This window comes from Ahaetulla prasina, chromosome 9 (assembly GCF_028640845.1).
Source record: "Ahaetulla prasina isolate Xishuangbanna chromosome 9, ASM2864084v1, whole genome shotgun sequence".
In the NCBI taxonomy this organism is placed as follows: Eukaryota; Metazoa; Chordata; class Lepidosauria; order Squamata; family Colubridae; genus Ahaetulla; species Ahaetulla prasina.
In genome coordinates this window covers 24,464,722-24,489,691 of record NC_080547.1, presented here as the reverse complement: position 1 = coordinate 24,489,691, position 24,970 = coordinate 24,464,722, and the positions used below count along the sequence as shown (strand labels likewise).

The window sequence follows — 24,970 nt, the reverse complement described above, 5'->3', positions numbered from 1 at the left end:
TATAGAGATCCCATGCAAGGAAGCCATTGGCAGTGTGCCAGGTTTCAATCTCCCGGCTATCACATTGGATTCAGGAGCAAGAAACTGCAACTGATTTTACATTATTGACTAACCAAAAATCCCAAATTGAATAGGTGATTGTGAGGGAGAAAACGGAATAATAGCCTTAATCGGGATTGTGTGTTATGTGACATGTTTAATAAATGAAAGTGTACATGATATCTGTGTGTGTATGTGTACAATATTACACACTTCTTAGTATTGATCTTTGTAATAGTTATATGACAATTATATATTATTGTTATAAAATATTGATGCATATACAGGCCCCTTTAAGAAAAAGAAATTTCTTTTTGTTGTTGTTATTGTTGGGTTTCAGACTTTATAGTGGGATTCTTACCGATCACTTTAAACACCAATCATTTTAATATATGAGAAGTTTATTAGTAGTTTATGAGTGTGTGATTAAAGTGGTAAAGGTATAAAGATACCTGAAATGATGAGCAGAATATCTTCATATGCCTAGTTGGCACAGATATGTATTTTAGAGAGAATCTTCTTTTAAAAGGGTTGATAAAAATGTTGATTTTTAGATGTGCCTTTCTTGCTGTTGAACTGAATTTTTCTTGCATCGATTTATTAAGTTACCATTGGTTTAAGGGGAGGAAGAATGCACAGGTGTCCTTTTCAGAAGCCTTTCAAGGTTATGACAATGATCCTAGAGTCTGCTGACCTAGGACTAAGCTTTGGTGGGAAAATATGCCATTAACTCAAAAGAGATTCTCCGGGTTTGAGCATCAGGGGGTACCCAGTCTTAGTCCGGGACCATTTACATTAATTCACTGGTGCCCTGTTTTCTCTGAAGGTGGTGTGGCATTATTTTGATTGATTACAAACACATTCAATACTTTATTTACATTCTTGAATCCCACGTCTCTTTGTAAACATCCCACAGCTAGTCATCCATCTGCGTAACTCATCTGAATGCAGTAATGATGAGGATATAGCAGCTTTGCTGCCTTGATGAACTGGAGACAGGTTGTACGAAATCATAAATCTTCTGCCCTTGGATTTTCATCCTAAAGGCAATAAAAGTAGGGTTTGCCTCAATTTGGTGGTGATGAAAATTAAGATGAAAACCTAGCACTAAGGAAAAATTTTCTGACAGCACAATCAACCAGTGGTATAGATTGCCTTCAGAAATTGTGGGTGCTGTTTCACTGGAGGCTTTTAAGAAGAGACTAGACAGCCACCTGTCTGAAATGGAATAGGGCTGTGATAGAGAACCTATGACACGCGTGCCCGAGGTGGCACACAGAGCCATCTTTCCGGAACGTGAGCTGTCGCCCAACTTGTCTGCAGCTGCACATGTGCATGCGCCTCGGCTGGTGTTTGGGCCTCTGATGCGCATGCATGCAATTCCAGAGACCCAGCTGGTCTTTGGAGCATGAGTAGATGGTGCAATTGTGCGCACAGCACACAGGGGGAGTCACCGAAAGCTGTGCACATGCACAGATGATGCAATTGCACGCAGCACACAGGGGGAGCCACACAAAAGCCAAACGCATGCACAGAGGGTGCGGTTACACATGCAGTGCCCGGGAGGGGGCATGTGAAAGCCGTGTGAATGTGCAGATGGTGTGGTTGTGCGTGCAGCATTGGGGGAGGAGTCACATACCTGTTTGGCACTCGGTGAGTAAAAGGTTCGCCACCACTGGTATAGGGTTTCCTGTTTGAGGAGGGGGTTGGACTAGAAGACCTCCAAGGTCCCTTCCAACTCTACTCTACTCTACTCTACAAGAACTACATCTCAAAGGAAATGGCTAGGAGCACTGAAAAGTCAAGGTTTTTCTTCCAAGGCATCTTGGCATGACATATCTGTTTTAAGAAAGAGGAGAGAGTGAGAAAGTGAAATTTGTCATGGTTCAGAATTAATCCCAGCAGCTTGAAATAAAAGAATCATCTGCGCTCATGGTGATCTTCACACACATACACACACACAGTGGAAAATGATGCAGCAGGATAAAAATCCCACTCTGGTGCCAGCATTGTTGAAGGCAGTTTGCTAATGTTTTTCTCAAGTTGTTAATTACTCAGATTCGTGTTACAGGGAGAGAGAGAAAGAGAGAGAGAAGAACAAGCAGTCTTCGGAAAAGAAGAGACTGCAGACTCAATGCCGAACCAGGACTCTCTCTTCCCCTCAGCAGTTATACAAATTGGGCAGTTTTTATTCTGCCACATGGACAATACTGGGCCGGAAGAAAAGGCATGCAAGTATGGAATAAAATATTTACATGAACTTCACATTCCCCCCTGGAGCTATGGCTCTGGATGGCCAGATGTACCTCCTTCCCTTTCTCACACTGCCTGGTGTGATTCTAAGGATGGCCCTAGAAGGAAAAAGAAAAGTCCTTAGGAGTAGAGCTGGTTACCTTCTACTCACTGGGCAGAAGAAGAGTGTTCAAGATGTTGGTTTCTGATCCTTTTTTGATTGAAATCAAGAAGGAGCTTTTTAGATTGTGCCGAGTAGATTGTCACTACACCTCACAGATTAAATGATTAAAAATATGGAAATTTCAAATTAAGCATCTCTATAATTGAATAGAACCACTTGAGGAGTTGCCTGGAGGTTCAGAGAAGAAGTTGGTGTTTTGGAGATGTTTAAAGAGACCGCACACTGGTTTGGCTAGAACTAAAGACCACAAGGAAAAAATGGGAGTTTCTATCAGAGTACAAGAAGGATATTTACTGTGAATGTGGCACTATTCAAACAGCTATCCATCTTTTGCAGAGCCTCCTGGGACCGACATGTACACAGAATGACTTGCTGCTTGGAAATATCCCTGCCATCAGTGTGGCTGAGAATTAAATAAATTCATTTTCATTAAAATTTGTAATCTTTTAAATTTAAATAAATAATTTTCCCCTCTCTAGTTCCTGCATTTCTGACATGAGACGAGATCCTTTTCAATATATGAACTGTATATTTCAAGGAATCTCAAAATAAATCTTCCAAAGATGGGCATATCAGTGATGGAGAGCTTCGTGCACGATTCTCCTTTTCCCCAGGGACGGAGGCCTCCCAAGAGCACAAGCGAGTCTTCCTTTCTTTTTTCCATTAGTGCAGCCTTTTTCAACCATGGTTCCTTGTATATTGTTGGACCACATTCAGTGCAGCATGTCTCCTACCAAGATATGATGGCTCTCATAATACAACAGCATCTGGTCATTAGGAAAGATTGTAGCAGTGGAAAACTTTGACCACTCCAGATGCTCTGAACCTTAACGATCATCAGTCTCATCAGCAAGTCCAATAGTAAGAGATGATGGAAGCTGTTGTAAAACAGACTCCTTATGGTTGAAGGAGCCAGTCCTCTGTTAGGAGAATAACAGAATAGCAGATTTGGAAAGGACCTTGGCTTCTAGTCCAATACTAACATTTCAGACAAATGGTTCTCCAATCTCTTCTTAAAAACCTCCAGCGTCAGAATAACCACAACTTCCAGAGGCAAGTTGTTCCATTGATTAATTATTCTAACATTCAGGACATTTCTGGGGACATTTCTCCTTAGGTTTAGGTTGTTTCTCTCCTCTTAGATTATAACTCAAAGATCATTCATCCCTTGAATGACAGTTATTGTCTCGCATATGTAAATACAGTAACTGTACTAGCTAACCTCTAAGTGGTAATCTTTATTGAATATGGAAATAGCGGGCTTAATATAAGCAATAGACATCTAAATTATTCTGACAGTTTAAAAAATTCTTTGCTTTAGGAAATGCTAAGGCAACTTGAAAGCATCCAGACTTTCAAAGACTTTCCAGTTTTTGAAGTTTTATATTTGCTTTCCATGAAAATCCGAATAGGCATGACTGTCTACTCATTCACTGAATGTTAAATTTATTCTGCAGATGTATTCACACTGATATTGAAATATGAGTGTTACTTTCTTATTGAGGGAATGGCACAAAATAGTATGACACTAAAAGTTTTATTTGGGGAAAGACTTCGTTAAAAATGACAAAACTCCTATAGAAAATATTCATTTTTGAAGTTTTGCTCCACCTATTTAGAAGTTCTGTTTGGAAGTACATGGTGGCTTAGTGGCTAAGACGCTGAGCTTGTCAATTGAAAGGTCGGCAGTTCAGCAGTTCGAATCCCTAGTGCCATGTAACAGGGTGAGCTCCCATTACTTGTCCCAGCTTCTGCCAACCTAGCAGTTCGAAAGCACTTAAAAAAATCAAGTAGAAAAATAGGGACCACCTTTGGTGGGAAGGGAACAGCATTCCGTGCGCCTTTGGCATTTAGTCATGCCGGCCACATGACCACAGAGACGTCTTTGGACAGCGCTGGCTCTTTGGCTTTGAAACGGAGATGAGCACTGCCCCCTAGAGTCAAGAACGACTAGCACATATGTGCAAGGAGAACAGTTACCTTTGCCTTTACACACAAGAATCTGACCCCTACTAATGGTCAAGGCTAATTGGCCCCAGATAAGAGTGAATAAACTTCAAGGAGGGGGTGGATTTAGGACCTTTACACACACAGAAAAGTAGACATTTCTCATCGTAAGAAAATATTTAAAAGAATCCTGGTTGCATTTTTTATTTGCAGTCACACTGCTTCATGGTTTCAGTTTCATTCTGCAGACATTTTAAAATCAGGTGCCTTTTGGAAAAGCACCCTTAGGACAGTAATTTAGATTTTTTTAAAAAATTTGTATCCCACCTTTTGTTTCATATTCAACTCAAGGCAATGAACATACCTAATACTCCTTCCTACTCCTATTTTCCCCACAAAAGAGCCCTGTGAGTTGAGTTGAGCTGAGCTGAGAGAGTGACCAGCCCAAAGGCACTCAGTCAGCTCTCATTTGTAAGGTAAGATTAGAATTTACCATTTCCTGGTTTCTAGGCCAGCACCTTAACAACTACACCAAATCAGCTCCCAGTTTCTGAATCAATTTTTCAAAGATTTGCAGAAGTTTGTGCTTTGCAATTGCTTAACAATTCTTCTCCAATTTAACTACTGAAAAACTATTGTTGGAAAAAGACCAGGAACAGATCTCTGTTTGAAAGACTTTGCAAGTTAAGATTCTATTACTGATAACAAAATCCTAGGTTGAATACATGTTAACAGACAACCTAATCATTATTGATGCATGTTTTATCGGCCGTATAGTAATAGTTCATTTTAAATTCTTTTAATTGTATATATTCTGTGTTTTTATTCTGGCTGTACACCGCCCTGAGTCCTTCGGGAGAAGGGCGGTATAGAAATTTAATAAAATAAATAAATAAATAAATAAATGTTGGGTTGGCAGCTATTATATTTCCCAATTGATGGACTATTTGTGAAAAAAAATAATAAGCACCAAGTAGATTCCTACAGCCAACCCTCTGATAAGGTCTGGAATAAACTAAATCATACCACAACTCTACTTGTGAACAAGTCAAGATGTAATTTCTTAAATATCGGTAAAGCAACAAGGTTCCAACTCTTGAGAATAGCAAGCCAGGATGGAAATAAAATGTCTGCCCAAAAATACATCAGTGAATATTACGAAGAAATAAGAAATTAGAAAATCAGTCAAACAGTGTTTCTGCTGGGTTGCTTGCACATACATTGGCTTTTTTCTGGATGCTGGAACATTGTTTATTATATATTGACCAGCAGCCTCAAGAAAGTATTATTAGCTATATGGATTTACCTAGATAAGACAAATACGTAATGAGCAATGAAAAGTGTTAATTGAATGCTGACCTGTTATCCCCCCCCGCAAATTACAAGACAGCCTTTCTTAATAATTGAATATTTCTGTTCTGCATCTATTCTGCTTTGGGGCTTTCCCTCTGTTGCATACTGATAATGCTACCAGCTCGCGGAAAAGAATGTCTCACTATAAATTTAGTTTGCCTTGGCAAAAAGCATGTCTTACTGGCAAGGCTAGTGACAGCCAAGAAGAGCAGATGGCTTGTACAATGTACTCAAGAAGCCTAAAAGCTGAATTGCCAAAATCATATTGTGGGGGCTCAGTTGAAATCTAAGGAATCAGAACTTTCTGAGAAGTTTAATGATTGGTTGCATATCAGGAAGATCAGCTTTTAAACAAGGATGCAGCAGACCCCACCGTTCACATTCTATTTTTCCATCTATACAGCAGGGGTGAAATGCTCCCGGTTTGGACCGGATTGCCCAATCCGGTAGCAATGGCGGCGGGAGGGTTCAGAGAACCAGTAGCAAAAATCCCTGCCGCTCCCCCCTCCATGCCCAGCTGAGTTGCCTGATCATCAGAGGCTTTTAAAAGCATTTTTTCTACAACCTCTTCAGTCGAAGAGTTGTAGAAAAAATGCTTTTAAAAGTTAAAAAAAAAAAGTTGGCCACACCTACCCAGTCACATTACCCCCCCCCAAGCCACACCCATAGTAGTAACAAATTTTACATTTCACCCCTGCAATATAGGTAGTCCTCAACTTACGCCCACAATTAAGCCCTAAATTTCTGTTGCTAAGTGAGACATTTGTTAAGTGATTTTTCCCCATTTTACAACCTTTCTTCTCACAGTTAAGTGAATCGTTAACAATTGCTAAGTTAGTCACACATTTGCTAAAGCAGGGGTCTCCAACCTTGGTAACTTTAAGCCTTTAAGCTTTGCTGGCTGGGGCATTCTGGGAGTTGAAGTCCACCAGGCTTAAAGTTGCCAATGTTGGAGACCCCTGTGCTAAAGGAATCTGCCTTTGCTTGTCAGAAGCATTCAAAAGAGGATCACATGACGCAGGGACACTGCCACTGTCATAAATATGAATCCGTTGCCAAGCGTCTGAATTCTGATGATGTAACTATGGCAGGGGTCTACAAAGCAAAGCTGGCTGAGGAACTCTGGGAGTTGAAGTCCACAAGTCTTAAAAGAGCCAAGTTTGCAAACCCCTGAACTATGGAGATGCTGCAATGGTCGAAAGTGTGAAAAATAGCCTAAACTAACTTTTTTCAGTGCCGCTGCAACTCTGAACGGTCACTAAATGAACTGTTGTAAGTTGAGGACTACCGGTATTTTATTTTCAAACATTTTTATCCCAAATATGTGTTGATAACACAGACAGCTAAATATTCTAAGTCTGTAAGGGCTTTCCAAGTTCTCTCTCACTCGCTTTCCTACTTTAACCTAGATGTATTTAATTTCCAAAGGGATGCGGTGGCTTAGGGGGTAAGATGCTGAGCTTGTCAATGGAAAGGTCGGCAGTTCAGCGGTTCGAATCCCTAGTGCTGCCTTGTAACGGGGTGAGCTCCCGTTACTTGTCCCAGCCTAGCAGTTCAAAAGCAGGTAAAAAATGCAAGTAGAAAAACAGGGACCACCTTTGGTGGGAAGGTAACAGCGTTCCGTGCGCCTTTGGCGTTGAGTCATGCCGGCCACATGACCATGGAGACATCTTCAGACAGCGCTGGCTCTTCGGCTTTGAAATGGAGATGAGTACTGCCCCCTAGAGTCGGGAACGATTAGCACATATGTGCGAGGGGAACCTTTACCTTTACCTTATTTAATTTCCAAACTTACAACTTTCCCAAATGTACAATCATTTTGAGTTGAGAATTGCATTACAAAATTGGCATGGACATTGTGTAAACTCCAAAGGATCATGGATAATGGGGTCTGGATTTGCATGGGTTTCTGAGTAGGCTGCTTCCGGAGGCATAGCTGTGGCTTTATGAAGAAAAAGTAAGTGGACCTTTTCTAAGGATTGGATAAGAAATTTTTTTTGCTCCTTATAAGTTATCAAATAAGCATAGCCTCTTCTTGTGTCTCAGCTCATGCTATAAGCCTCAACATCAAAAGGAAATATGGCTAATCCTAAAGAAAAAAGGATGAGGGTGATGGTGATACCCATCTTTGTTTTCATTTAAGAAGTCCTTAGCGCTGAAATATTATCTATTGTGGGCATTGTATACTGAGTGTTTTTGCAATTCTCTTCCCCATTCTTTTCTTCTCTCTCTCTCTACAGGATATGTTGCAAAATTCTCCCAACTCCATGACAGCCATACCTGGCAACCCCCAAGGAATTGTGGTACCTGCCTCAGCACTGCAGCAGGGGAATATCTCCATGGCAACAGTCAACTCACAAGTTGTGACAGGTGGGAGGCGTGGAGCATACGTCCGTGACCATGTTAGTTGCGCCTTTTGCATGCTTGGTATTTTTTTAACCCCCTTCCATCACCAGATTTGAACTATGCACAGTCTAGAGAGAGCAGTGTGGAAATTGGTTAATGCACACAATCTTCCTGTACCCTCATCTTCTCAGTAAGGCTGTGCAGGGCTGGGACTTCATCTCCAAAAAGGTGGTTTGGGAGCGAAAGTCTTACCTTCAGACAGGCATCCAAAGAGCTCCTATGAGCCCTGAATCACATTTTAGGGATGGAGTCTATTGCACTGCAAAGTCCCACCTGTGCATTCCTCAGAAACCCCTCCAGAATTTCTCTCAAGGCACACGCATCTTGCTTTGTAGAACTTGTTTTAATTTTTAATTTTATTTATTTTTATTTTTACTAATTGCCCAGGTCATTCAGCACATAAGAATCGCAGGCTTTTGTTTTTGTGTTTTGTTTCAGAGACTGTATTGGCATTTAAAACCCTTTCAGGAAAACCTCCTCCAATGCTAATCTGTCTTTACAAAGGTAGTCCCCAATTTATGACCACTATAGGGACCAAAATTTCCACTGTTAAGCAAGACTTTTTTTAAGTGAATCGCACCCAATTTTATGATCGATTTTGCCATGGTTATTAAGCAAATCACTGCAGCTGTTAAGTTCAGTCATTAAGCGAATCTGTTGTGTCTACGTCCCCCCGAGCCAGGCCTCCTGCCAGAAAGTGACTTGGAGCCGGGCCTGCTGCCAGAAAGTGTCTTGGACAGTGAGGGGGAAGGGCCGTCAGGACTTACCTCGGGAGCACCGGCTTCCCTGGCTCAGCTCCAGGAGTCAGAAACAGGCCAGGTGGAAGAGATAATGAGGCCTCCGTCCCCTGACTCTTCCCCCCACCCAGGCCACATCTTCAGACCCAGCTGATAGCAATCAGGCTTGGTTGGATCCTAGGTTTCGTAGGCAGGAGAGGAGGGAACAACAGAAGCAGGGGTGGGGCAGGCCTAGGAAGTGCTGAGTCACGGAGCCACACTCCACAGGATATAAAAAACAGCGAGAGCTGCTGTGTCTCTTTGTAACAGGCAAATCCACTGATTAAGAGCTGAAGTTTGTTTCTGAGTGACTCACCAGCGTCGTGGTAGTTAACGGAGGCTCTTGGCAGATGCTGGCTATTCTGCTGCCGGAGCTGATAGTGCCGGCTAATTAAGCCATCACTCGGACGGAGGCGAGGGAGGACACAACAGAATCTGGCTTCCCCCATTGACTTTGCTTGTATAAGAGCTATGACACCGTAGTGTAACAGTGTAACAGTAACAGAGTTGGAAGAGACCTTGGAGGTCATCTAGTCCAACCCCCTGCTCATGCAGGAGACCTGTACTTGGGATTCGAACTGCCAGGAATTCGATCCTAACGGGCTCAAGGTTGACTCAGCCTTCCATCCTTCCGAGGTTGGGAAAATGAAGACCCAGATTGTTAGGGGAAATATACTGACTCTATAAACAGCTTAGAGAGAGGGCTGTAAAGCACTGTGAAGTGGTATATAAGTCTAAGTGCTATTGTTATTGCTATTGTTGGAAGCCAGATGAGAAGGTCACAAATGGAGATCACATGATCTCAAGATGCTGCAATCATCATAAATACATGCTAATTGCCAAACACCCGAATTTTGATTTAGATCATGGGATGCTACAATGGTTATAAGTGCAAGGACCGGTCATAAGTCACTTTTTTCAGTGGCATTGTAACTTTGAATGGTCGCTAAACGAATGGTTGTAAGTCGAGGACTATCTGCAAGTGTCTTAGAGTTAAGTCCTTATGGGACTTGAGTTCAGTATTGCACTAAACATCATGACCCAAAAAATATAACTGGTATCAGAAAGAGATTTCAGAAGTGCACCTATATTTTTTAGCATGTCCTACCTTGGAATGATGATACACACCGACACCAGTTTTCAGCAAAAGTTGAATTGTTTCAGGGATTTGGAAAAGCTGTATGGAGTTCCAGAATCTCTGTTTGCCCACTCTTGTATGAAAGAGGGTGAGCAGTTGGCCTGCGCTGTCGTGTCCCACTCCTCCGCTGACGGCCGGGTCAGGGAAATCCGAATCAGGCTTGCCTCTGCAGCTCTGCCCAAAGTCCTAGCACAGTCCTCAGAGCAGGCAGGAGACCAGTAAGTGACTTCAGCAAGATAAGTTCGACTTTGCCTGACTCAGAGACTGCCAGAAAGCAGATCCTTTATATAGGCCATGGGGTGTGGCTCCATGACTCAGCACTCATTAAGGCCTGCCCCTCCCTTCCTTCTGTTGCCTCCGCCTATCCAATCTTCTGATGCGAGGGTCACTCCAATCAGCTGTTGGTAATAAACCCTCCTCAGGCTCACATGCTGTGGAGGAGGGGGAGGGGTCTAGCTGCTCCGTTTGCCTGGGCATGGAGTCAGGGCTGGGGCCGGGAGGCATACATTCCTCCGTGTTCGGGAGCAGATAAGAAGGCCCCGGCTGCTCTGAGGGCGGGCAAGACACAACATGCGCTTTTAATCAATGCACTTATCCCACAGTACAGTCTGTGCCATACTACGTCTTCTGATCATTGGAGAATTAGTAAGCGAATTAGTAAGCTGAACCAACTTGCAAACCTATTTATTAGTCAACGTTTGAAGATCCACCAAAGAGCAAATTGCGTGCTTGGAATGAGGTTGCATGCATGCATCTTTCCACCAGTTCTGTTTTTAACCTTCCTGGAGCTACTGTTTTTATACCAAATGAGCATAAACCGTATTTCAATAAATGAATCTATCACATTTTTCTGTTGAATGCAAGCATTTGTTCAGCTATCCATCAAGGTGAAATCCTCACGTCACCAAGTACAGTCATATTCTATTTCCATTCATGAGCAATTCCTAAGCTCGCTGGAACAAATTTCTTCTTCACTTTGAGAGCCTTCTTTTTCACGATTTTTAATTTAAGGAGAGAGAAAAGCTGTTCGTTTATTTATGTATTCCACAGGTTAGGCAACTTTTGGTGATGATGATGATAATGGCCCAGTGAGCTTCCAATCAGAAAGGATGAAATCAGGATTTCCCTGTCAAGGGACAATTAAAAAAATAAATGAAGAGTGATAAATTGATTCCAGATTTAACACTGTTATATTTTCTTATTTTTTCCAGCTTAAAAATTACCGATTAGCTGTTTAACAACTTTTCAAAGAGTGGTGGAGGTTGCAAGAAAGATACTTGATGGCCCTCAATAGGAGCCATAGATACTCCAAGTTTAAAATTCATATTTTCAAGTTGTTCCTTATGATCATGAATTTAGGATGAACATGACATCTTTCAGGCAACAATGATAATGTAGATTCTCTTGATAACCAGTTTTTGTTTTGAAAAACTATTTCAAACACATAAGGTTGGTTAAAACTTTTGTTGGCTTGTGGGTTTTGGATGTTGCCTTTGTTGTTGTCTGCCACTAGACATTTTAAAAGTGTGAAATCCTATCTCTTTGCCAGGCGGAGCCCTTTACCAGCCCGTAACTATGGTAACATCTCAGGGCCAGGTGCTAACCCAAGCAATTCCTCAAGGGGCTATTCAGATCCAGAATGCACAGGTAAGAATGGAAAGGGTGCTCCAGAAGTCACCAGATTATTCTGAAGCTTTGCAGGTCTTGAGTGTTTTCCAAGCTTGAAGGAGAACTTTCCTGACAGTGAGAACAAGTAACGAGTGGAACAGCTTGACTCCAGAAGTTTTGGGGGCTCCATCATTGGAAGTTTTTAAGAAGAGATTGGAAAGTCATTTGTTTAGAATGGGATAGGATCTCCTACATGAGCAGGGGGTTGGACAAGAGAACCTCTGTTATTCTGTTATTCATTGGGAGAAATATGTTGATGTGCCTGGCATTAGGTAAACTGGAGAGTGGATGCAGAGAGATCATCTGTCCATTCCAGGCAAGGTTATTCCTCTACAGAAGTTCCCTCTTTGAGGGAGATATGTTTGAATTGCTGTTTTTAAGTACAAAATTTAATCATTAGTACACTGTACTTTAGGCAGCCTCTAGTTTAGAGAAACAGGAATGGGCTTGGAGGTAAAACTGTTCTTTACTATCTTTGTTGCAGTCATTGACTAGCATTTTATATATTTTGTGAAAAGATCTGAGTTCAAGTGCTGACCAGCACTGTTGTTCCCATTAGCATGGAGTACTGCATGAGGAATGGGTGTGACTAGGGCTAGTAACCTACTACACCTATTCTGTCTTAATAAGAAAGGGTTTTTCTTTCTCTTCTGCTTTTTGATATGGCTCCTACTGGGACCTCATCACTAGGCATGACAGCAGAAGGATCCCCAAATGCTAATTCTTGATTGCCATCTACCTGTTTGATTATGTGCTACCATGTCAGTGTTGACTCTTAAGGACCATTAAAATAGATTTTCTCCAGGAGGATCTGTCCTCATCTTGGTCTTTAGATCTTTCAATGGTGTGCCCATTGTTGCCATAGCCGAGTCCCTCAAAAGAGCTCTGGTGGTAAGTGGTTAGAATGCAATATTGCAGGCTAATTCTGCCAACTGCCAGCAGTTTGATTCTCAATTGCTCATATTGACTCAGCCTTCCATCCTTCCAAGGTCGGTAAAATGAGGACCCAGATTGTTGGGGGCAATACAAATTGACTTTGTATACTCTATACACTTAGAGAGAGCTGCAAAGCACTATGAAGCAGTATATAAGTCCAGGTGCTATTACTGTTGCTATTGCTACTTTGGTACAGTTCATCTCTTCTCTTCCCAGCATTGTTGTCTCCTCCTGAGATCTGGGTCTTTGCCTACTATATCCAAATTATGATGAGCCTGGTCATTTGTGTTTGAGTGAGAACTCTGGAGTGTTTTGTTCTATGATCCGTTTGTTTTTATGGCTATCATACTATTTTCGGAAGACCAAATAGCCTCTAACCTTAATTTTTACGGTCCAGTCATGGTAGTTCAACCTTCACAATCACTATTCTTGAAGGAATGGGGCAAGAAGGAAGAACATATCAGGTCCCCACTATCACTAGCCCTCATTCAGCTGACATCCCGATGGTGGATCAGGGAACAAACCAGAAGTCCAGCTGCCTTTCTAACACCACCTTTAATGCTTATAATCAAAGAAATATATAACCTGTTTCCAGCCACATGACATTTAAATCATTCAAACAAAGATTCAGAGAACAGAGGCATGAATAATTAAGATCTTGTGCTGGTAGAAAACAGCCTTCCTTGTTAGTTTTCCCCACCGGATTTTTGTATGCAGAAATCTTTACCTGCTTCTTGAAATGTATCCCAGTTATTCTCCCTCTTCTTAACTGTCCTATTTTGTATTAATGAGAAGCAAATCATAGCAGCAGTTGCTACACAAGCTTGAATCATTAAAAAAAACAAAACCTGTGCATTGATGTGCCAATGCTTCCTACTGATTCAGCACTATTGGGACTTCAACTGGACCTATTCAGTCTCCAAGCTCTTTTTAAGGTCTCCAGGCCTTCCCTTTTTCACCTTCTGGATTAAGGCTTGTTTCCTTTCTTTTTTTTTATAGAACACTTAATAAAAGACTAGAAAAACACCAGCACTCCACGGTGAGATTCCTAATTCTTAGCCCTCTCTGAGTGGGAGTCTAGAGGGGGGGAAAGCCCCAGATGCTAGATCTGAGCCCTTCTGAAATGTGTAAATCTGGCTCCGATCTTAGAAGGAAATTGATCAGATGTGTTGAATACAAGTAGGCTGGGAATATTGTGGGAAGGATGGAGCCCTGGACAAGCACTCTTAATGTCATTTTTGTATTGCCTGGGTAATTTATTCAGCCCCGGCCTTGCTATACATCGTAAGCGGCACCTGAGGGAATCATTTATACCTGACACAGGGCTGCCATCCTGATGTTTAATTCATGCAGGAGAAATGTTTTTTATGAAGAACTAGGGGGAAAGAGTAGGTGGGTGTATGTGTGTTCTTAAAACTGGATGCTGAAATTTCCAATTTCCTGCAAACCTCATTAAAACTTCTCCCTTCCCAATTCTTTGTCTTTTTTTTTCCCCCAACTACTTTTTAAAAAGACATTTCTTTGCTATCCTATGCTTCTGGGTATTGTCTGTCCATTCAGCTAGCCAGTCAATTGAGAATTACATATTTTCAAAGAGTTTAATAAGACTGAAGGATATTATAAGGCAATATAATTGGAGGTAACTTGGAACTCAAAGGCTGCTGAAAACTGGAGTTTGTTCATAACAGGAGAAGGGGGAGGGAGAACTGTATTAGGTCAGCTATCAATCTATACACAATATAGTTGCATTGACCAAAGGGAGCAGTTGTGGCGAAGACTTGCACACACTTAAGCATCTACAGACAACATCTATGAGAAATGAATATATGAAAGATGAGAGAGTGATTTCATCCTGAAGATGTGCTGCAGATATGGATTTACAAAAAAGAAGCATTGGTCTTGAGTCCTCTCCTGCTGATACATTAGCTCCTTGTTTGTCGGAATGGGCTCTGATGCATAAGATCAAACTTTCTGTTCAAAATAACAGAATAACAGAGTTTAAAAGGACCTTGTAGATCTTCCAGTCCAACCCTCTGCTCATGTAGAAAACCCTATACCATTGTCCAATCTTGTCTTAAAAACCTCCAGTGATGGAGTACCCACAACTTCTGGAGGCAAGTCATTCCACTGATAAATTGTCCTGTCAGAAAATTTCTCTTTAGTTCTAGGTTTCTTCTCTCTTTGATTAGTTTCCATTCATTGCTTCTTGTCCTGCCTTCAAGTGCTTTGGAGAATAGGTTGACTCCCTCTTTTTTGTGGCATCCCTTTAGATATTGGAACGTTGCTATCGTTAGCCATGAAACACTGCATTCAGAATGATGCAGTATTGCAGATAGTTACTACTGTACTGAATGCTTGAGAAAGTCCCGGTGTTTTACCAGATACTTCAAAATGTTCCACACAGTTTTCAGTCAGACAGTGATCTGCTTACCTAACCATTGCATTTCCCACTAAGATGCCGCTAAGATGAAATTAGTCTGCAAACTGCTTATTTTTCAATAGCTCAGTGTCTTTGTTTAGAAAAGCTGAAGGTAATGGATGATCCAAACTTCTTCAAGGATCAAGTTGCCTATTTTGCTTTAGAATGACTGTCACTCAACTACCAATAATTTAAAAAGTGCTGCATCATTGATTCTACTGATCATATCTCTTGGGGTGGAGAAGGAACACCTTGGAGTAGAAATTTCCCTTCCTATAGATTTCCAGGCCCATCCCTCTCCCCACGGCACCCTTATTTATCTAGGCCCTTATTTATCTAAGGAAATATATTCCTCCAACAAGGAGCCAGACGTTGACTGAGAAGATGCCAAATTGTCCTTTCAGTTAATTGCATTGAAAGGGATACAGCATAACAGAGTTAGAAGGGACTTTGTAGATTATCTAGTCCAACCCCTTGCTCAAGCAGAGGACCTTATACCCTTTCTGACAGCTGTCTGTCCGGTCTATTCTTAAAAGCCTCCAGTGATGAAGCACCCGCAACTTCTGAAGGCAACTTCTGTTCCATTGGTTGATTGTTCTCATTGTCAGACAAAATTCTCTTTATTTCTAGGTTGAATCTCTCCTTGAGCATTTTCCATCCATTGTTCCTTGTCTGGCGTTTGGGTGCTTTGGAAAATAGGTTAACCCCCTCCTCTCTGTGGCAACCCCTCAAATATTAGAAGAGTGCTATCATGTCTCCCCTGGTCCTTCTCTTCACTAGACTAACCATGCCCAGTTCTTGTAACTATTCTTCATATGTTTTAACCTCCAGGCCCCTAATGTGCAAACAAGAAAAGAGATACCTATACCTAAATTAGAATTCCTCTCATTTCAATAACTAACAACTAGTGGGAAAGATCTATATTCTTTATATCAAGTTAAGACTTGGGCAGAAGGACTCCACCTTCAAAAAACCGGACAGTGTCATTGTCATACTGCAGTGGCTGGCATAAAAATAGGTTTGGTAATTTGATAGTAACTGTTGGGAAAGTTTGAAACCTGATCAATTCATGTGCAAGTTAATACAGGGACATAGAAGTTCTGAGTTAAACTTTTGAATGGAAGAAATTTCCATTTAGAGCCTCTTGCCCCAAAGTCCAGGATCAGATCTCACCTTAGTAGGTAACAAAGAACACAGTGGAGATAAAGGTCCCTTGGCTTTTAAATAGAGGATTCATAAGTCCAGGATTTCATAAGCTTGGTTCAACTATCTACATATTTAGACATCAAGCTGAAGCATGGTTTATTTTAAACGTGGTTTATTGGGTAGGTTAAAATGGCTGGGATCACATTACTTCTTAAGTCAAAACCAAAGAAACTCTTAGTGCAAAGTTAGGGCTTAGTGTAAAATGAGAACTAAAGTCTCTCCTTGATTCAAGAGTCTTTATCCATCGAGGTTCTACAGATGACAAAAGCATGTTAATGAGATCTCACTGTTTTCCGGTCTTGCCTTTTTTTAAAAAAAAACCAAGGAGATTGTTTTGAGACTCCCTCTTGAAGTAAAGGCTGCCGCTCCCCCCCCCCAGCCCCTTTAATTTCAAAATGAACATCACTTTCTCTTAAGTTGTGCCAGTTGTCTCCCACCACACTGTCTCAGGCCTCCTGGAAGCCACCGTTAAATGGGACTACATTGACAACCGTGTTGCCATGGCAACCCAGGCTTCCTCTTCTTCTTCTTCTTTTCTTTTAACCTGCATTGTTGTTGAAGCTTTTCTTTCTCTTCTGCCTGCCCTGCAGGTTAACCTGGACCTGACCTCTCTTCTTGACAGTGAAGATAAAAAGTCAAAGAACAAACGAGGAGTCCTCCCAAAACATGCTACCAATATTATGCGCTCCTGGCTTTTTCAGCATCTTATGGTGAGCAAAATCAACGTGTGTGTCTGAGAGATTAACCCCTTGTGGTTCTTTCTGCATTTTGGAGAAGTCAGCTTGGAGAACGTACGTTGCTCTTTTTGTGCCTATGAGATGCTTTGCTTATCTTGATCTGCTCCAGAATGTACACAATCTTCTTTATCCTGTTTTGAAAAGATTGTGCTGGAAGGTTGAAATTAGAAGTAGGCAGAACAAAATCTAGCCCATGTTTTCAGGTAGTCTTCCATTCCCTGTACTGTTATTTGCAATCTTTTTTTAAAAAAATACTCTAGAAAATCAGCATTTATTATCCATTCCCATTTTCCTCAGGGTTTTGTTCACTGTTTTGCCTAAGTTATGTTTATTTTGCATAGCTGCCCGTTCTTTTCCTAGTTGCTTAACTTGATCACTCAATAAATTTATTTTCTAAAAACTCGCACAATACAGAATTGCACAATAATCCAACTTGCTGGATCTGCCCAACACACTAAGTGACCAAAACAAAAGAAAACTCTGAAGTGGAATGCAAATGTAGCTCTGTGTATTCTGTAAGTACAGCCACCAAATTGTTCAGTGACCTCGTTAAGCCTTAGTTGACCTTCACTGACCAAATGCCCTATTCTGGAAAGAGGTCATTCTAAAACCTGACCTGACCTGCATATTATTGAATACAAAATGACAACACTAGTAGACCCCGTTCATTGCTCTCTGCAACAGGATTCATCTATGCAAGCCACCCTGGATTGCTCCAATTAAAAAGCATTGATGGATTTGTTTTACAGCCTTAGTTTTAAGTATACATGTAGGACTCTTGGCTTTGTTCATTAGAGATCATTAGGCACAATCAGGCAGCTTGTTCTGTAGGACAGGCTCTACCCATATAATAGCAGGGCAAGGATTTGATCAGCAGAAAGTTACATGTACGCATATTCTGACAATCAAAGTAGGATTTGTCCAATATCCTTATTCAGGGACCCATGTAATCTAAACCCTAAGGATCATTAATGTCTATGGAGATTCTCGTCATGGTTGTTCCAAAGGTGTTTTTTCAAAAGGCAACTGGACTTTCTTTATTTTTGCTTGAAGACATTTTGCTTCTCATCCAAGAAGCTTCTTCAGTTGTGAAGAATCACACTGGATGAACTGAAGAAGCTTCTTGGATGAGAAGCAAAGCACCTTTGAGGAAAAACAAAATCTAGCCCATGTTTTCAGGTAGTCTTCCATTCCCTGTGCTGTTATTTGCAATCTTTTTTTAAAAAAAACACTCTAGAAAATCAGCATTTATTATCCATTCCCATTTTCCTCAGGGTTTTGTTCACTGTTTTGCCTAAGTTATGTTTATTTTGCATAGCTGCCCCTTCTTTTCCTAGTTGCTTAACTTGATCACTCAATAAATTTATTTTCTAAAAACTCGCAATATACAGAATTGCACAATAATCCAACTTGCTGGATCTGCCCAACACACTAAGTGACCAAAACAAAAAAGAAAACTCTGAAGTGGAATGCAAACGTAGCTCTGTGTACTCTGTAAGTACAGCCACCAAATTGTTCAGTGACCTCGTTAAGCCTTAGTTGACCTTCACTGACCAAATGCCCTATTCTGGAAAGAGGTCATTCTAAAACCTGACCTGACCTGCATATTATTGAATACAAAATGACAACACTACTAGACCCCGTTCATTGGTCTCTGCAACAGGATTCATCTATGCAAGCCACCCTGGATTGCTCCAATTAAAAAGCATTGATGGATTTGTTTTACAGCCTTAGTTTTAAGTATACATGTAGGACTCTTGGCTTTGTTCATTAGAGATCATTAGGCACAATCAGGCAGCTTGTTCTGTAGGACAGGCTCTACCCATATAATAGCAGGGCAAGGATTTGATCAGCAGAAAGTTACATGTACGCATATTCTGACAATCAAAGTAGGATTTGTCCAATATCCTTATTCAGGGACCCATGTAATCTAAACCCTAAGGATCATTAATGTCTATGGAGATTCTCGTCATGGTTGTTCCAAAGGTGTTTTTTCTTTATTTTTGCTTGAAGACATTTTGCTTCTCATCCAAGAAGCTTCTTCAGTTGCGAAGAATCACACTGGATGAACTGAAGAAGCTTCTTGGATGAGAAGCAAAGCACCTTTGAGGAAAAACAAAGAAAGTCCAGTTGCCTTTTGAAAAAGCACCTTTGGGATAAATATAATAAAGTTCAGCTTACTACACAAAAGCATAACTTAATATAGTCAGGGCTCCAATTTCATCAGGAGAAGCCAAGTATTTCCTAATTTTACTTCTTTGCATTTGTTCTCTCTTCTACACCAGTGCATAGCCAAAGGCGTCTCATTTTCAACTGCTCTCAGTCAGTCAAATATCATAAACATTACATTGCCAAACAGAGTTGGCTATGTGACATTATCACTGAAGGCAAACAAAGCCTGTTGATAGCCAGGGTGATGTTTTCTGAATTCATCTAAATCAGGGGCGGGCAACTATGGTAACTTTAGAACCTATGGACTTCAACTCCCAGAATTCCCGAGCCAGCCATGCTGAATTCTGGGAGTTGAAGTCCACAGGACATGAAGTTGCCGTAATTGCCCACCCGTGGTCTAGATCAGGGGTCTGCAACCTTGGTCCCTTTAAAACTTGTGGACTTCAATTCCCAGAGTTCCTCAGCCAGCTTTGCTGGCTGAGGGACTCTGGGAGTTGAAGTCCATAAATCTTAAAGGGACCAAGGTTGGAGACCCCTGGTCTAGATTCTGGTTATAACATGTAAGGAAGCAGCAGCTTTGATGCTGCTTTTGCCTGTTTAAAAACTACAAAAATCACTGTGCCTGGCAACAGAGGGAACATCAGGTAGATGCTTTAAAGCCAACAAGATGTCTGAATATAACAGAAGTGATTTATTTCACAGACGCATACAAATGACACAATCATTAAGCACCGGAACTCAAAAGTTCTTGATTTATTGGTGTCCTCTGTAGACATTCATGTTGACAAGAAGGAATGTTAAATCAATATATCCAATAAAATGCTGTAGTGAAATAGCCAGTTAAGAATTCCTTCCTTGTCTTGGGATAGTCAGCCAAGAAATAAACCCTCAAACAATAAAGGTACAGAGCAGCCCCATTTGGAAAAGTCCAGGCTCACCCTGTTCCATCATTGCAGCTGCTCTTAGCTGTGATAAGAAGTCAGAGAGTACCAATTTCTCTCAGCAATGAAAGTTTGAAACTCACCAGAGGAAGACCGTTTTTAGGAAGTAAGAAGTTTCATGGAAACTTGCTGATGGTTTTTTTTCAGCCTTATTACTGTTTTTCCAGATCTGCAACTTGGCAACCAGTGTTTTCAAATAGCACATTTTCCTGAGCTGATCCTAGCTAATTAGGAAAACATAAAACCCTTTCAATCTGCTCTAGCTACATAGTAAAAAAAAAAAAAAAGATAAAGGTTTCCCCGTCCAGTTGTGTCCAACTCTAGGGTACAATGCTTATCTCCATTTCTTAGCCAAGGGAATCAGCATTGTCCAAAGACATGGTCATGGGGTCAGCATGCCTATAGGCTGCACACAGCATTGTTACCTTCCCACTGAAGTGGTACCTATTTATCTACTCACATTTGCATGCTTTCGAACTTCTAAGTGAGCAGGAGCTGGGGCAGGAACAGGAGCTCACCCCATTGTGCAACACTCAGGTCTCGAACCTGGGCTGTTAGCTTTCCAGCTGACAAGCTCAGCATCTTTAACTGCTGAGCCATCAGAATGAGAGCAAGAAGTTTTGCCCTTGCTTTGAATATGCTTCCTAATGTCATCATGACACAGCCAACTCTTGCATTCTGAATTTTTCATCATTAAATGTTGATCCCCTTCTATCATTCATAAATTGTTTCTGTGACTCAAATGGTTGCTTTAAGTGTTTGAGTGACCCCAGCGCAAGAGACCCATTCCCAGCTAACTTATATGCCATTTTGGCATAAAACTAGTAGTGCAGTTACCACTTTTAAACTCTGGATTTAATGGCCTTGGGGGTTACTCATTTAGGTGATAATGTAAATGAGTGCACTGCTTCAAAATACAGCAAGCCATTGCTTCCAGAGTAAGCCCTGGGCTTCTGCCCCAAAGGGTTGATCTAATGGCCACATTATGTAAAGTAATAAAAGACATTGTTTATATTGTTCACTCCCTTGATTGTTGGCTTCAACACAATATGCCTGTCCTAGTTGTTTCTGGGTCAGCCAGATGCAACTCAATCCCAAATGCTCTGCTTTTCAGCTGATCCAAAAGTTAGAAAGAAAAAAAATTATCCCTAACCTATTTTCACTCTTCATTAATAGTTCTCTCTATAGTATTAATGCAACAACATAGTTCTACATCCTGCATCCAAACCTACAGTTTTCCAAAGTGAAAGGACCAATTCTTTTCTTTTCTTTTTTTCTTTTCTTAATCAAAATCCTCATATGGAAATTTCCCCACATTTGGAATTAACTTACACCTTTATATTTAGGACGTCATCTGCCACCTAGTGTCCAAGACAAGGATACTACTCGAAGAATTGTCTAAAGATTGTCAAAATCCACAACCCAATAATATGAGAGTTTCTATGAACAATAACTTTGTTGGAGAAGATTTTTAAAAAATTGAATTGATGGTTTAGACAGTGTTTTTAAGATCATCCTTCCTTCTGTTCACTTTCTAAAGGAGTAACAAAGGTTCAGAATTATTTTCCCCTTTTATTTTTCTCCAAAATTATAGAATTTCTTTTTACAAGGCTATAGATTTTCCCTCCCTTCCTTAGAAAGTTTAAGGCAATTAAGGACTGGGTCCCAGAATGCTGAGGCCTTTATCGTTATCCTAAAATAAAGAGAAAATATCTGCACAGATTATACAAATTAAAATAACTCAGGATCTGGGTCAGTCACCGGGACCAGAGGTTTTGTCTTCCGAGCTTTCAGACTCATACTGGAGCCCATCATCAGGGAACTTCTCTCTAGCACAAGGATCCCCAACCTCTCGGACCTCACGGGCCACTAAATTCATAATTTTAAATCCCATGGACCACTAATATGATCTGCTTAATGACCAGCTGGGTGGGTGTGGCTAGGTAGTCATGTAACTGGGTGGCCATGACCAACTTGCTGTCACTCACGTCGAAGGGCACCTCACTGGCCTCTACTCACCCCAACCCTCCTACCCACTCCTCCCCTGCCTGCCCGGGCTCCTTAGGGCCCCAACAAGAAGCAGTTGTTGCAGCTAAGCAGCCACCATGAGAAAGAGTTGGCAAAACAGACGGCTCAGTTCAAATTGGATCTGATGAGAAGGAGGCTCAGCAGAAGCACCTCACTGAGGACTAGGAGCATAGGCTTTCCAAGCAGAGGGAAGACCTGCAGGAGTGCAAGTCCAGGTACCAGCGCCTGTAGGCTCGGCAGGCTGAGATGGTCAGCCAGTTCCAGGCCATGGTGCAGTTCCACTAGAACAAGGGCCGCCAGCTCTTCGCCACCAGCAGCACTTCCCTCCAGCCTTCGCCCAAAGCCCCACACCAGGAGGCTGAAACAGACCCCAACCCACACAAAAAGACCCTGAAGGGGGAGACTGTCTGCAGCAACACAAGCGTTCATTGCATGTATCCAATCCAGGGGCCATTGTTTAAGGACCCCTGATTTAGGGCAATATAAAAAATGCAAATAATTTTTCTGGGGACCACCAAAATTTTCTTGCGGACCACCAGTGGTCCACGGACCACCAGTTGGTGACCGCTGCTCTAGCAGAGAATGTGCTGTTTTGTGTGTGGTATTTAATATGGTGCCTGTTGTAAGTGGATTTTTAAATGTCCTAGCTCAGAAGACAAAGCCTCTGGTTCCAGTGACTGACCCAGTTTGGATCCTGCAACATTACCCAGGACACATATATTCACCTTCATTCGTAAAATAACTCAAGCTAAAGTAGAATATAAAATGCCAATGTTAAAATTCTAGAGATGCCTACAATACTTAGAAGCTGAACTGCTAAACATATAAGTAGTAAAATTTGAGATACCAAAATATTGTGCTAGTTAAGGAATGCTAAAGCCCTGGATTAAGATTGTTTAAAACTGGTTTTATAGAAGCTGCAAACCATGAAGTTATGCTATTAAGCATAAAAATATCAAAAAATATAATTTCTAAAACTGTTGGATCTTTGAGCAAGCCCATCAAATATCCTAGTCTGTTTCAATGTTACCACCTTCCTCTCAGCAATCCTTAGATGTAAAATATTGATGGTTTTGGTATAATATCATTGATATATTTGATATAATGCATTTGATACAATTGGTATAATATTTGTAATGGTATATATTAGTTTCAGTGATTTTTCTCTAATTCGGCCTGAGACAAATCTTAAAGCTTTCAAGTGTTCTTACCAAATTTTGTCCTAAACGCCCATAAGAGTTTTTACATCTCAATTTGCATTCCAAAGATTTTTAATCACACTACAATTTTATAGTGCCCTATTAAAAAAAAATTCTGCTTCAAGAATTATTCTTTGAAAAATCATTGTCACTGCAAAAGACTGTTTCCTTTCACCTTCAGCTTTAAGAAAAGGTCGGAGTGTATTTTATACTTAATTTAGATGTAAAATCTGGTTTAGGGATCATCCCTCCTTCTATTACAAAATCTATTGGTCTGTACAGAGCTTTTTACATTTTGTAGAAAATTTTGAGAACCACCAAGAAACATCAGTACAGCATAAACACTGTACTTGTTATGCAGGAAAGAATTTTGTAGATTCTCTTCATTCCAATTTAAATCTGTTTTCTTGTTAAACAAGTCTTGATTATATAAATGTGATTCTTCAAACTGCATCTGTGGCCTTCTAATTGTAGAACTTTAGTTCATCCGCTAATCAAGAAAGATCTCTTAAGATGCTTAGATGAAGCTCCATGTTGGCATCATATGGAAAACTAGTCTTCATGTTGTCCTATTTAAAAGCTTTCAAATGACACCTAGCTATTCGAACTAGAAATAAAATTCAAAACTCTTTGAGACACCACCTGGATCCAGCAAGAATGTTCTTCTGTCTACATTCTGAAATGCTTAAAGGCAAACTTGATGTGGCGATGCCTTAAACAACGCAATGCTTCTAGTAGAAACTGGATATTGAAATAAGCTGCTTCTTATATTCTTATATGTCTCTCTGTAGATACTTCCTGCAAAATCCAGATAAAGAGAACTATTGGCATGCATAAACTTGTATGTAAGGCAGTCAATGTATATCCTTAGGAGCCATGGTGGTGCAAGGATTAGAATACAGTATTGCAGGCTAACTCACTGTTCACTGCCAGTGAGTTCAATCCTGACCAGATCAAAGTATACTCGGCCTTCCATCCTTCCGAGGTCAGTAAAATGAGGACCCAGATTGTTGGGGGCAATATGCTGACCCCGTAAACCTCTTAGAGAGGTCTGTAAGGCACTGTGAAATGGTACATAAGTCTAAGTGCTATTGCTATTGCTATCCTTTTCCCAAACTGCCTAGATCTCATGAGTTCACCAAGTCTTTCAAGATGTTAACACCTGTACCCTAATCCTATATCAGAATCTCCTGCAATTTGGGCCATAATTATTATAATATACATTTAATGTTTGGAGATTCAGCAGATGCAGCTAACTTTATTTAAGACTTGTCCTGACTGCCACCAGTTACTGTGAGAGGTGATGATATTCTTTCAGGATTTCTGGCAAAAAAACAACAACCCCAAACCATGTAGGACCCTGCCTTGCAAGCAATGTTTTTACATCCAACCATTCATAACAGTTTGGCTCTATCAGCCAAGAGTTTGGTTCTATCAATTAAAAAGGCGTAGGGCAGATTTTCCAAAGCACACTTTTGTACAGCAATTAATACAGATTTATGCAATTAGCACTGTTTGAAAAAGACTCTGGGGCATTCTAGGTTTCTTATCCCAATTATCCCTGTAGCTGCAGGGTAGAATAGATAGTT

The 24,970-nt window shown here is 40.9% G+C and overlaps 1 protein-coding gene across 12 annotated transcripts in view; it reads left to right on the top strand.

Moving 5' to 3' along the window:
• Positions 1-24,970, top strand: part of PKNOX2 (PBX/knotted 1 homeobox 2) — a 345,970-nt gene that overhangs the window by 303,158 nt on the left and 17,842 nt on the right. For all 12 annotated transcript variants that reach the window (XM_058194341.1, XM_058194335.1, XM_058194332.1 and 9 more), the window contains 3 exons: positions 7,996-8,125; positions 11,625-11,722; positions 16,895-17,014. In XM_058194341.1, the coding sequence (XP_058050324.1) occupies positions 7,996-8,125; positions 11,625-11,722; positions 16,895-17,014 (348 nt within the window). The remainder of the gene's footprint in view (positions 1-7,995; positions 8,126-11,624; positions 11,723-16,894; positions 17,015-24,970) is intronic.